The sequence below is a fragment of the Saccostrea cucullata genome, unplaced genomic scaffold (assembly GCF_032062105.1).
Source record: "Saccostrea cucullata isolate Sc308-1 unplaced genomic scaffold, CSIRO_AGI_Scuc_v1 ctg4407, whole genome shotgun sequence".
Taxonomy (NCBI): Eukaryota; Metazoa; Mollusca; class Bivalvia; order Ostreida; family Ostreidae; genus Saccostrea; species Saccostrea cuccullata.
Window position 1 is genome coordinate 43054 of NW_026923504.1, and position 15319 is coordinate 58372.

Here is a 15319-nt window from a genome sequence, read left to right on the forward strand (position 1 = left end):
TTGTTGTGGACTTTATTTAAATCAAGAGTAGAGATGACAAGGATATTATCTATTTATCGTAATGGTATACATTTTAAGTCAATACACATACCTCAGAAATATCGTATTTTTATTAATTGATGATAAAGTTAGGGTTTTCGATTTTTTACATATGTCTTTTAGTTCTTCTATTCTTTATTTAGAATGACAAATGCACATAATCTAAAATTGGATTGATACTGGCATTTCTGGTATTATCCTCAATGCCTCCAGGCTACCTCAATGCCATGCTGTCCCAGTCAGACGATCAAACGCGCATCTAATTCTGAAGAGTTCACTGATGGGAAATTAACGTAAAATGAAAAAGGGGGGCGCAACCACTCATTTAGATCTACATTGTATATCCGCGTATATGGGTACATTTCTTCCTTCACGAAAAGGTGAATAATCTTGTTTATAAATACAAAACACTTGCAAACTGTACCTGTACTAAATATTTGTATATTATTGGGACACCAAATTAATTGTGCGTTCATATTATATACATTGTAGTACCATTCAGAGATTTGATCAAGCTAAGCCACTTGCACCTGACATAACTTATTTTTTTTTATATAAAAAAAACCCCATACCTAATATACATTTTTAGGGGTTTATTATTTATCTAAGAAAAATATACAAGGAATGTGTATTACGTATGGATTTTTAATACATTGTATCATTTTTTATATAAGAAAAATATGTAACGTCAGGTAGATATAAGGTAAGCATCGACTTGTAGATATTCTCCAGTAAGCAGCAGTAGTATAGTGTACATCTACAATTGACCCTGAATGATATCCTAGAAGAAGAGAAAATCCCCACGCAAGCTTTAAGGAGAATTTTACAGAAGAAGATAGAGATAGAGGGAAAAAAGGACTATTTTATTAATTAAGTTTATTGCATCTACAGAAGTGTTGATGAAACCCTCAAGTACCTCAAACTGGGATTTAATGAATGTCATATATGTGCAAAAAAAGAACATTGTCAAGAATAAAGTGAAATTAATGGGAAAATCACATATTTTCAAGAAAAATCAGACTGGATTTTTTTCGCTCATAAGAATATCGAATACTAGCCATTCATTATGTTTGAATTAATTTTTTTTCCAACTATATTTTATCACCACATGTACGGCATCAGATATTTCCGGTTCCGTTTCGCGTACCCAATTCTTGATCTTGAAAATGGTCTTGATAACGAATAAATAAACTCAGACTTTATAATCATCAAGAAATTATCAGGGAAAAATTAATGTATTCTGTTTTTAGTTTAAAATTTATATTTAAAGTGATTTAACTTGGAAGTATTGTTTCCGTTAAGCAACACCTGATACACTTCACACAATTTATGATATGCTTCCTTTGTGATATATAACTTTATTCCCCCAAACAAACTAGCTTGGAATAAATTGGTAGTAAGTTATGAAACTTCAGTTGCGACTCTTGGAAAATTCAGTCATCTGTGAGCATTTACAAACATTTACATGTACAAGAGTATACATGCATTCCTTACTAGCTGTTCCGGTGCCATTGTCATCTTGTTTATTTTGAATTTTCCGAGTGGCAGTAAATACAAAATATACATCATGACACCATTGTTAAACTCATTTGCTCCAAAATATATAAACGACCCCGTCCTCATCAAAGATCCTTCAACTACTAGTATACGCATCTTAACAATCATTTTGTCTGTCTGTCCGTCCGTCAAGCTGTGCAAATTTTAGGCATTTTACTGTTATGGTAGTATGTATGCTTTTCAGAGAATCCATTTTGTGTTAATCAATTGATTATAGAGGATTCTAGAAATATTTAATAGTCCGTCGAAGCCTTTTGAAGTCAGTTACACACATGAAGATCGACTTCTGCCCATGAACATGCTGAAGTCGCCTGGCGGATCCTCTGGCTTCCATGTTTCTACATACTAGTATTTGACGCCTCGGATTTCTTTGCTGCATCTCCCTGGAGTACCAGCACTAACTAGTGATTCCTTGAATAGCACGTGTTATCAACTTAAGGGGGGACCTATGTCCGAAAAGTCTTTGTGTGAAATTTTCAAAACTTTGACATTTCTTTCCTGACCACTTGCTCATAATTTTTATGCATTAAAAACAATACCTTTACATGCTTATTTTTACACAGGAGCACGTGCAAAAACAGTGTGAAATGCTATAAATAGATTATCTTCAGACATTATTGTTCTACTCCAAATATGCGCTAAAAGGAACCAAAAATGTCAAATCACATTCGAAATCAGCATGTATTTAATTTATATGACTTGTATCTTTAAAATGAAGGCAAATTCATTGTAATTCATCTCGCATGTAAAATTATAAAGGAGCACAATGTAAGTATCACCCCGTTTTTCTTGTCGTATTTTTTACAATTCCGACAAGCATAACAGGTAATATCTTAAAAAGTCTTTGTGTGAAAATGTTGTAATTCATATTTTTTGAAAGAAATGACCCCTCTCTTTATTTTAACAAAGAAAAAAGTATACCTTTATGATAAAATAAACGAGAAATATGACGTTTTCTTTTATTTTCGTACTCTTCTGTCATAAATATTGACCTTTCTGCACTAAAAAAAAGGTAAGTTAGCACTGACAAACATCTGAATATAAAACTATTTTGCAAAAAATGAGTTTTTTGTTTTGATAAGAAATAATTTAAACAGATTAACTCTTTTCTTCTTCATTCTAATCATTCTGCCCCCCCCCCCCTTTCCCCGTCAACAACCAACACCTAATAGAACCGAGGAATGACTTTATACAATAAAATCTACATACACTATAAATCAAGAAAATATAGGTACAGGTACATTTCTTAATTTTTTCTTAGTTTTGTCTAGAAAATACAATTAATGGTAATTATAAACTTAAACATATTTCCTTGATTTCAGCCGCTGTCTTTGCTGAATTTTATCTTATATTTTTTGCATTTTTATATCAGCATATCATGGAGGTATTTCTTCACAACTGAAATTGCTATGGATTATCAACCAAATGAAGAGAATTCTAATACTAACGAACTCCATAAATCAAATAAAACTGTTATAAATGATGAAAAAAAAAATTCTTTTTGTAAACTGTATACGTTATTGATTAATAACAATGTTATGCCTATAATCACAGTTGCAAAAGTCAGCGGGAAAAAACAAACATCGCTATTGTGACGTCACATAATGCTGCTTTGACGTAGAACGACATAGGTCCCCCCTTAAACATATTTTATTTCTCCACTGTTTGACCACCAATATAGATTAATTGGACAATCTTAGCATTTATTTTCTATAGTTTAGCAATCAGTACCAATATCTATCCATCAATATTTTGTGGTCTTTCACTAGTTTTGGAGTAAGAATAGGGAGGGATACGTCCGATGGTTCGAATGATACAGTATTAAACTCGGTATAACTATTTACATCTTTTGAGAACAATTTTGATTAAATGTTCAAAGACATGTACTAGAGAAAAATCCTCAGGAATTTTACTCCAATATACACCTGTAGCAATATTAATACACGTAATAAGTATGAGCATGGCACTTCAAAACTGTTCTATTAATGTACCGTATGTCATAAAATATAGAATGATGATCATGTGTTTATCATTTCACTAGGAATGCTATAGGGCTAACGAAAGTTGTCATATGATGCTCAGTCTTTTTTTCCCCTAACAATTTAAGTATCTTATTCAGATTTTTTTTGTATCTGCAACAAACGAAACTCCATTATATTGTCAAATGTTTTGTTAAACATGCATTTTTTTTATTTTCTGTTAAGGCAAAGCAGACTCAACTTTGACTTCCGGTAATGGTATGAAAGTCGTGCAACCGGTCAATGACCGATATTTACAAAAATGAAGATTATCCATACTTTCTAGATACAATTTTTTTACTATACAATAACCAAGGAATGAAAATGAGATTAAGCATTGCCCATTCTGTGACATAAGCGGTTCAACACCTCATCGACCGGTCCAACATCTCACTCAGCGGTCCAACATCAATTTGTGTGCGCTCAGCAAACCATTAGAAATGTTAAGAATTTTTTCGAATAGATTTGTATAGGAAAAATTTCTAAAGGTATAACAATAGTAGTTAATGTTGATAGTCCTATAGTCGTTATTGACCAATTGACAAAAGAATTTTCTAACCAAAATGAGTTATCGGCGTTTATTGAGAATTGGGTGGGGGAGGGGTTACAAGGTCTTACATGCATATTTTATCACAACACCTTGAATTTGAAACATTTTTCTTTATTAATTCTAAAAAAAAAGACACTGACATTATGTATCATGGCTGCGGTGTTTTCATTTGAAGTAAAGTGTACAATAACTGGAAATATGTATCGATAGGCTGTCCGCTTAGCCTGGAAAAAAATTGCCGTGTAAATATTATTGAACACCAAGGCAATTTCATAATTTCAAATTACATGTATTCTGAATCTGAATTAAAGAATGAAATAGGCTTTGTTATGTACAAAGGCAAAATTTTTGGAAGTGAAATAAAAGTCTTTATATACATAAACAACTTGCGTATTACAAACGACGAAATGCTTTAAGGAACTCTGCAAATATTTCATTCATCGCTGCAAAAAATAAAGTTTTTAACATGAATTCCACACAGAAAAATATTTAAACATCACACCTATTGTAAAATAGCGTTTTAGCAGAATATACCATCCTTGCCAGGGGCGGATCCAGCAATTTTAGAAAGGGGAGGTTCCAGGGTTGTATCCCTCTAACCCCCCCCCCCCCCATACTATCTTTGTTTAATGTCATTATCTTAAAAAAACTTTCCCCAGTCCGAATTTTAAAAAAACACCAAAAAAAAAAAAAAAAACCCGCACCTTTCAAAAAGAAGCCTTAAAGTTGAGTGGATTTGTATCATCTATAAAGAAACTTCTTAAAGAATTTGAAAAGAAGAAATCGGGGGGGGGGGGGGGGGGGTAGTGGGGTGCGCGTGTGCTTTATAACAAAGAGTTACATGTTAGTTCCTTAGACAGATTTAGATAGGATTTTATAAAAACCGTTACGTATATAGCCGACACAGTCAAAGATCAAGGGAATCCAATATCAAATTAAACCACGCATGTTACAATATCATATCATAAATAAGATATATATTTTTTAAAAAAGCGGAATATATTCTACCATTCTCTCATATAAAAAATAGTAGTGAAGGTGAATGGAGGAAACTAAATGTGTAAGAATCTATCTATTCAATAAGTAAGTAAGACGTACAAATATTTATTCGCAGAAAACTTTTTATTCTCTCTCTCTCCACTTAGCAAAAAATAAAGGATGGGTTCCAACCCCCATCCCCCCCCCCCCTCTGGATCCGCCAATGCTTGCTATGTTATTTGCTCAACTAGATTAAAGTGCAGCTGTACTTCATCTACCGATTTAGAGTTATTCGCCCTGATACAGAGTTGTCGTGATGCGACAGCTCTCGAATAACGGGTATCTTTTTTTTCTTGATTTTCGAACAACATCTGAATTTTCCTTCTTCAACTTCGAATTTTTGTTCTATCTTTCTTCTGAACGCACAAACGTAAAATACTGGTAGAAAGAAGAGAGTGTGCGGTCGCTTGACAAAAACTACATTTTTATTTGTGCAATTAATTTAAAGTCATGCATGAAAATAAGTGACATGAGGTTTGATTGGCGATGATACCGGAAAGTAATTGAAATTTTTTATTTATGATGGATTGGTGTATTCTGAGTGTTTTGCACTCGTCACAGCCATTCGTCCAAAACTCCAAATAAATAAGGATACACCATAATAAATATTTCATAGTATCACTATAGATTTAAAAAAAATATTTACAACGAACAAAAATCAAAATTTTCAAATGTCAGATACTAGTATCTAAGGATCTAGGCGCTCTTGACAATTTACACCGAAACTGTGTGTATATAGTGTAGCATAATATAGACGTCAAAATTTCAAGCAGCTAGGCAGATCCTTTTACAAATGTAGTAGGAGTTCCGGATAAGAGTTTGGTAGCTTCAAATTTTTCGATATTTTAGAATGGTGGGCATTGGCGGATACAGAAGGGGGGATCCGAGGATTGGACCCCCCTTTTTTGCCAAGTGGAGAGAGAGAAAGAAATAAAACGTATCAGAGAAGAAAATATTTGGACGTCTAACTTATGCGTGGAATAGATAGATTCCTACACATTAAGAGTCCTCCATTCACCTTCATTATTACTTTTTATTATCAAAATATTGTATATGATTTTTGAATATTTCTACACAAGTACCTGTGTCTAAAATGCGTTTCTAAACTGACAGTGAAATTATATACTAAGTACTATTTTTACTCCTCTATCAAGATATTTTTTTTAGAATAATTATTACATCTGAACATAAACTTCCTTCACCAGGAAAAAAAACTAAATTCAACATTGAAACGAACAAACAGTTTTGTGAACAATTAGAGAGACAGAGTTATATACCTGTGATGTACAACGTAAAGCTGCAAAAGAAAGGTACGTTAATATTGTGGATTAATACTAATTCATACGTGTTTTGAAGTAATCTCGTCACAAGTCTTTATGTATATCTATTAATTAACATTTAATAAAATATTGGATACCACTGTCCAAAGTATGTTACAAATGAAACCCCAATATTCCTTTTACACAATGCAGGGGCGGTCGGATCAAACTCGTCTTTTTCCGTATCGGAGATCAAGACCCGAAGAGGATTTCGGAAATAGCCGAGCAGCTACGATTGAATACGAATGAATCTGACGTCACAGCGGAAGTGACGCCGAGCTGTGTCTGCACTGGCTGTGTTGAGATCGAAGGAGGCTGTATATCTTCATGTTTCTCCGCGTTTTAATGCATGTTTTCCTATTGATAACATATTTTTATTTACTACAGCATTTTCTTGGCAATGTTGACGCGAAAGATGGTATTTTTCGAATGCAAACTGCAAGGTTAGTGAAAAATTGGAAACAACGAAATGACACGATCTTCCCTCGGCGTCTGAGTGTGAACTACGTTATGAATTACGAAATTTACGCAAGCTGGTGAGGATTCTGGAATCTTTTGAGAGTATTTACTGAACATTATTCACGATGGGATGTTAATTTGAACGCTTTTAATCAAAATCTACGATTAGAAAGTAGCCAGGCATGCGCAGTAGGGGGGTTAGTTGTGCCTGGCATGACTAACCCCATTTACGCGTGCGCTAACTAACCCTGCTGAGACTGACAAAAAACTGACTAAGCCTTGACTTTAGGCAAAGTCCAAAAAATAAAATGCATGCAAAAGAAAAAAAAAGAGAACACCAGCACAAACAACATTCCAGAAACAGATAAAATGATTTAAAACAAAATAATTATAAAATAAATAGAAAAAAAACTGAAATTCTAAAATTATTAACTAAACTAAATTTTAATAGAAATGTCCATGTTAGTTGACTAAGTTAGTCAAATACTAAGACAATTTGCAATGGAAATTCTTGTTAGTTGACTAAGTTAGTCAAACTAAGACAATTTGCAATGGACATTCTTGTTAGTTGTCTAAGTTAGTCAAATACTAACACAAAATACAATGGAAATTCTTGTTAGATGTCTAAGTTAGTCTAACTAAGGGATTTTTTCTTGAAAACCCCAAATTCCAATAATCAAAATAATTCCAATTTTAAATAATACACTGTTGTCTATAGAAATTATATGGCTACTTGAATTAATTCTCAAATAAAATAATTACCGGTACCTTTTAAGATTTCAACAATATGATAATGCATTTAGAAATCCAAGTGTATGAATATCCCTATGAAGTTTAATGGTTAAGTTGGCTTATTGTAGGTCACTGCCTGAACATCCTGCCTTCCAGTCTGATCTGGGGATTAGTGCTCTGAGGCGAGTGTTAACTGCTTATGCCTGGAGAAATCCTACTATAGGTAAAGCTAAGTGTTAGGTAACCTTTGTAATACATTATTCATTTCTTACTGATTTCTAACGATGATAAATGTCAAGGCATCTACTTATTACACGTAAAATTTGAAAGGTCTGAAACTGCATCAGATTTATTTTCTCAATTTTCTGTGTACTGTATATACTCGCCTATAAGTCGGTCTGTCTATAAGTTGGTCGTATTTTTTTTAGCTTATTTTGGTAGAATTTGTCAATGACCCACTTATAAGTCGGTACAACTTTTTGCCAGAATCAGATGACCAATTCAAGTCAATGTTTCGAATTTTTAACCTGGTTTTAATTAGGATTTTTAGAAATGGCACTGATATTTAATTTTTTATCATTAAACAAATACGTTATGTAGAGTTGAGACAAAAATAAAATTTGTAGAATAAGTAAATTCTTGTATTTATGGTACATGTATAATTTTGGAGTGCATAAATAATTTTAAAAAATAACAGGACTTTGTTCAGTGAATATCGTCGGAAATGTTTACAAAATATTATATTTCGTTGTCAGAAAACATACTGATCTTTTTATGACTCGCCTTTAAATCGGATATACAGTTTTGGACCAAAATTTAACTCCAAGAAAAAAAAAAAGACGACTTATAGGCAAGTATATACGGTAGTTCCAGCAAATTTCCAGGAAGCCTTTAAGGTTTTAAAAATCCAGCCTCAGATGTAAATTTATGTGAAGTATGAGATCCATTTGTGCATTGCTTACCTGAGCTGAATGATTAATTGAGCTTTCCTTATCTAAGTTTGTCATCCATCAGTCCATCTCTCTGCATTAGAATTTTACTTAGCCAACGTCAATCAAATTTTGGCTCAGAGACTCATTTAGTGAAAGGAGCTTAAAAACATTGTTCAATGCACATTTCATGCCTTATACCAAAGCTGAGAAATTTATAGCCCTGAGACCTTTAGTTCATACCATAAAATGTCATTGCAGACTGAAAATCTAGCAAGCAAACTGATTCAAAGATTATCAGTGCATAACCAATTTTCCAAAACTCTAAAATTCATGTTTCCTGGGTCAGGCATATGGGGTTAAATGCTCTTTATAAGATCTTGAGATGCATTTCCAAATGTCATTATCTTGAGGTTTCATGTTACAAAATCTTGAATATTGCAACAATCTCAACCATTTTCTAAATTAATTACAGCTGAAACATTTACATGTAGCAGGTAAATTGTTAGTAACTTTTTACTCTTAAATTTCTTTTAGACAATGAGAATGATATTTGTCTTTTAGGTTACTGCCAGGCCATGAATATTGTGACCAGTGTACTACTGCTGTATGTTAGTGAGGAGGAGGCTTTCTGGTTGTTGACGTCCATTTGTGAGCGACTTTTACCCGACTATTACAACACCAAAGTGGTCGGGGCATTGATCGACCAGCGTAAGAATTTTTTTTGATGCTCTTTTTGATTTTTATTCTTTCTTTTTATTGAAAAACTGCAAAAAGGTATCAGAATTATTTTTTTTAATTTGAGCAAAGACAAAATACAAGAAATCCCGTACGAAATTCAGAGACGTATTACGCTTGGATTTTTTGCAAATCCTGGCGTACAAGAGACGTATTCTTAAAAATACGGTTCATTTTCAGGCGTACACGTATTTTTGCCAGAAATACGTCTCCTTTTTTCCAGGCGTAAATTCTAAATCCGGGCGTATTTTCTACTTAGTCTCTTTGGCACAAGGAAATTAAAACTTAGAAAATTTCAAAAGGCGTATTTTTAAAAATTTGGGTGGATTTTTCAACTTAGCCAAAAAAACTTAGTCAACTCATTCTCTTTTTTTAAAAGTATTGAGTTGCATAAGAAACATTTTTGTTATATTATATAACTTAAACAAAAAAAAACAACAACAAAGTATTGCATGATTGTATACATTACAATATTGCATTTAGTTTGTTGTATTAAATATCAAAGCAATTATTTTTCATAAATTAAACTGAATTTTTCTTTTAGAACTTTTTTTTTTATAACATTATCCCATGGACCTAAAATTTTGTCATTCCCATTTTTTTTTTAAAAATTGATATTATTTTTCTTAACACAAATGATTTCTATAACTGTAAAGTAGATAGTATATTCTTTGAACTTCATGATTAATTGTTTAGTCAGGCTATAAACATACATGTTATTACAATTAAATGTTTTTCTTATAAAATGATTTATATTTGGTATATTTAGATACTCTGTTACATTACCATCAACTTTCACTACCCTAGCCTAACCTGCTGGGATTGTGCTAATTACTTACAGATGTGTTGAGCATGTTTAGGAACGACTTATCTGTGATGTTGTAAACCTAAGAACGGCTTATCAATTTATATCCGGTTTGTGTACAGCAGTTCTATTTCCCACCCTAGTATCTTTTTAATTCATATAATGAATACACCTTGTTTATACATTGATGGAATTTTATTTTTATGTTCTAGCTGTAAACAAAACAGCATTTTTCTTCAAAATTACAAATTGTACTGAGTAGAACTTCCAGAAATCATAAAAGAGTTTAGCTAACTAGGGGGTTGTAAATAACAGCATCTGCATCCAAGTATTTGCGCCAATTTTAAACCACATTAAGGCAGGTCATGCCAAGAACAATGAGATTAGAGAAAGCCACAACAAAGCACAGATGGTGTAGAAGAGGTAAATATTTTGAAAACATAGCTTAACATTGAAACTTTTTATCTATGAAAATAAAAGACAGCTGCATTTGCTTTTGATTTGCAGAGCCAGATATTAATGATTGAAAATTGGGTCAGTAGTATTTTGAATTACATAAATTATTCTTTTTCCAGAAAATGATTTACATCTAAATCCTTATCACAGTTGGAAAATTGATTGAATGATGAAATGGTCATAAGAGGAGGAGAAAAGATCTTGCAATATTAAGAGTTGACCAGCAGCATTCTTTAAAGCTTTCCATAATGCAATAATGCCAGTGAACTGTAGCCATTGGAAGATTGCATCAGGAAGAAGATGACCGTTTGCAATGCCAGTTATAAAGCATTCAGACTTCTTTTTGTGAATATTTCAATGTATGAAAATGTGATTGGGAAATGTGATGTGAAATGTGAATGACAGAATTGCTCGTGATTTGCATCTTTTATGCCAATTTAGGAGTAAAAAGAATGGCAGGAGTACTCGGCATGATTCTCAAAACTGTGATTCACTGTGATTATTGGAATGTTTCAACTGTTTACTATAAAACTCAGCCTTGGATGTTAAAATGCTGTGAAACGGTTAATATATTCTAACATGTAACTGTGCTTTGAAAAATTAAATGTAAGATTATGATTTTTTAAATTTTAATGACAATCATTTTACTAATGAATCTCATTCACATTTTAATTATCACACTGAAAAATATTAAGAAAATAAAAGTGATGTATGCTTAGCTTAATTTGTCTAATCTTTTTTAGCATATGTAGTCAAAAATCTTTGTACTAAAGTTGATTGTACATTTATATTCATGCTATAGTTGTAGCTCCCATTGCTGTAATATAATTAATATTTAATTCAAATCTATTTAAAGCAGGCGTATTTTTTGTACAGGCGTATTTTTTTGTACGGGCGTATTCTTTTATACGGGCGTATTTATTTTGCAGGCGTATTTTTAAGGGTATGCTTGAAATCTAGGCGTAATTCTATTTTTAAAATTTCCAGACGTATTTTGATTTTCCAGGCGTACTCATTTGCATATTTCGGCCAAAAATACGGGAGGATTACGCCTCGTGTACGCCTGTATTTTACATTATACGCCTGGTTTTATATATTCATTTCAATAGAGATTTCCACAAGTATTTTTAGATTAAAATACGCCTGGATTTTTTTAAAAATACGTGACTTAAATTTCGTACGGGTTACATTCAACTTTTAAGTTTAATAGTTGATTATCATGGTTATGCATGCACTTATGTGTTTTCTTACGAGACGTACAGAAAAATATTGTCTTGAAGTAACCAGTGTTTGATTCAAAATAATATCACTCAAAAAAAATATGTGGAGTGACAAAATAAGGTAAATACCGTATAAGTGGTTTAGCGAGACGCAAATTAAGCGATTTCTCCTTAAAAACTGGTATAATTTTATTTTTAGCGAAGTAATTTTAGCGATTTTAAAATGTTCACTAAAGAAGCTAGTACAAATAACACACAATTCATTTTAAGCGATATTCAATTTTAGCGATCTCAACAGCCTCGCTAATAATGCCAAAATTAAATCCTAGCAAAAATTTCTACTTATACGGTAAATAATGGAAAAAAATTTTTACCATAGGTTTAAATTTGAATATTATACAAACCTGCAGTGATTTTTGCTCTACTGATCAGAGACCAGAAGAGTTTATGCAATAGTAAGGTGTCCGTCTTCTGTCCTTCTGTCTAGCTGTCCATCTGTCTGTAAACAATTTTTCAAAACGCTACTCCTCTTACAGTTTTATTCTGATTTCAATATAACTTGACACAGAAGTAGACTACACCAAGATACATAATTTAGTGCATCAGTTTGATTTCGATGAACTGTGTTGCCATGGTTGCTAAAAATAGAAATTTCTGTGAAATTCCTTTAAAACCTCCTTTTTAGCTCACCTGAGCCGAAAGGCAATAGCATTTTAAAAAAATCTTCTTCTCAAGAACCACTGGGCCAGGAAAGATGAAACTCATGTGGAATCATCCTCAGGTAGTGTAGATTCAAGTTTGTTCAAATCATGACCCCTGGGGTAAGGGTGGGGCCAAAATGGCCGACTTTAGTTTTAAATAGGAATACACATGTATATAGGAAAAATCTTTATAAATCTTCTTCTTAAGAACCACTGGGCCAGGAAAGATGAAACTCATGTGAAATCATCCTCAGGTATTGTAGATTCAAATTTGTTCAAATCATGACCCCCGGGGCTAGGGTGGGGCCAAAATGGCCGACCAAAGTTTTACATAGGAATATATAGGAAAAATCTTTAAAAATCTTCTTCTTAAGAACCACTGGGCCAGGAAAGATGAAACTCATGTGGAATCATCCTCAGGTAGTGTAGATTCAAGTTTGTTCAAATCATGACCCCCGGGGCTAGGGTGGGGCCAAAATGGCCGACCAAAGTTACATAGAAATGCATAGAACAAATCTTTTAAAATCTTCTTCTTCTTCTTAAGAACCACTGGGCCAGGAAAGATGAAACTCATGTGGAATCATCCTCAGGTAGTGTGGATTCAAGTTTGTTCAAATCATGACCCCCGGGGCTAGGGTGGGGCCAAAATGGCCAACCAAAGTTTTACATGGGAATATATAGGAAAAATCTTTTAAAAATCTTCTTCTTAAGAATCATTGAGAAAGGAAATATGAAACTTAAATGAAATTATCCTCAGGTAGTGTAGATTCAAGTTTGTTCAAATCATGACCCCTGGGGCTATGGTGGGGCCAAAATGGCTGACCAAAGTTTTACATAGGAATATATAGAAAAAATGTTTAAAAATCTTCTTCTCAAGAACCACTATGCCAGGAAAGATGAAACTCATGTGGAATCATCCTCAGGTATTGTAGATTCAAATTTGTATAAATCATGATCCCCGGGGCTAGGATGGAGCCAAAATGGCTGACCAAAGTTTTACATAGGAATACATAGGAAAAACTTTAAAAATCTTCTTCTCAAGAACCTTTGGGCCAGGAAAGACGAAACTTATGTGGAATCATCATGAAGATTCAAGCTTGTTCAAATCATGACCTCTGGGGCTAGTTTTGGGCCCAAAATGGCTGACCAAAGTTGTACATAAGGATATAGAGGGAAACCTTTTAAAATCTTCTTTTCAAGTACTTCAAAGTCATGATTAGTGATATTTTTCTATTTATATGGAATCATCCTCAGGTAGTGTAGATTGTACATTGTTCAAATCATGACACCCAGGAGGGTTAAAATTCAAGCCCCCCCCAGTAAACTTTCAGTTTTGATCTAATATGTGCTTTTTCCTAGTAGATGTGCTCAGGTGTGGATGTGGCCCTTGGGCCTCTTGTTATTAGTTGTCTCTTTTATAGATGTTTTTGAGGACCTGATTATTGATTGTCTCTATTTGTAGATGTTTTTGAGGACCTGATTATTGATTGTCTCCATTTGTAGATGTTTTTGAGGACCTGAATAATGATTGTCTCTATTTGTATATGTTTTGAGGAACTCATTATTGATTGTCTCTATTTGTAGATGTTTTTGACCTGATTATTGATTGTCTCTATTTGTAGATGTTTTGACCTGATTATTGATTGTCTCTATTTGTAGATGTTTTTGACCTGATTATTGATTGTCTCTATTTGTAGATGTTTTTGACCTGATTATTGATTGTCTCTATTTGTAGATGTTTTTGACCTGATTATTGATTGTCTCTATTGGTAGATGTTTTTGAGGACATGATTGTTGATTGTCTCTATTGGTAGATGTTTTTGAGGACCTGATTATTGATTGTCTGTATTTGTAGATGTTTTTTACCTGATTATTGAATGTCTCTCTTTGTAGATGTTTTTGAGGACCTGATTAATGAGAACCTCCCAGCCCTGCATCAGAAGTTAGAGGTCCTGGGTCTCCTCAGTATGATCTCCTTGTCATGGTTCCTCACAATATTCCTCAGGTACAGTGTATTATGTATTAATGTTCTGTCATAATGACAAAATTCTGACTTTTCGATTTTGACTTATTACCATCAGAGCAATCTTTTCATTCCTTCAAACACCACACACATGCAAAAAAAGCACAGTCACCATATATATATTTGCATGGTCATGCAGCCATATCATGTGGAAACAAAAAATATATAATAATTTTGGCCTTGAAGTCTCATATTGCTTAGAAAACTACAGATGAACGGTGATCACAGGATTAACTTTATTGATTTCAGGATTAAAAGGTCATAGTCAGAGGCTCAGAGCAGTTAAATTTGTTTTGAAAAATATAGAATATCAATTGACCTTTGAATCTGGTACATGTATACTTGCTTCTGAGATGCTAGGTGGGCAGAGGGATAAGGCTACAGATTCAAAATCAAAGGTCAAATCCCAGGTTTAAATAATGGGATAGGTCTGAACAAGATAAAATTTTCCAGACTGAATTGAAAGAACCATTTCACCTATCATTAACAAGGTCAAAAATAGTGATAGGTTGATAAAAAGGTGTGGATTGGATTTGGAAAGTACCTTTGTCCAGTTGTGTTTTATAATCATTAATCAAACTGTCAGTTTCACACTCATTCCTCATTTACTAAGATGCCTGATGGCTTAAGGGAAAGTGTTTATTTAATCAATATTCAGTAGGTCAAAGGTCATGGCCAGAAGCATTAACAGTTTAGAAAAATGGTGAACACACAAATTAATTGAAAAGTACCATA

General features: G+C 33.1%; 1 protein-coding gene across 1 annotated transcript in view; it reads left to right on the top strand.

Annotated features, from left to right (window-relative positions):
* Nucleotides 1–15319, top strand: part of LOC134264170 (TBC1 domain family member 9-like) — a gene marked incomplete at its 5' end in the record, with an annotated part of 102277 nt that overhangs the window by 42436 nt on the left and 44522 nt on the right. The window contains 3 exons of the mRNA XM_062746469.1: nt 7841–7935; nt 9206–9352; nt 14455–14566. Coding sequence (XP_062602453.1) covers nt 7841–7935; nt 9206–9352; nt 14455–14566 — 354 coding nt within the window. The remainder of the gene's footprint in view (nt 1–7840; nt 7936–9205; nt 9353–14454; nt 14567–15319) is intronic.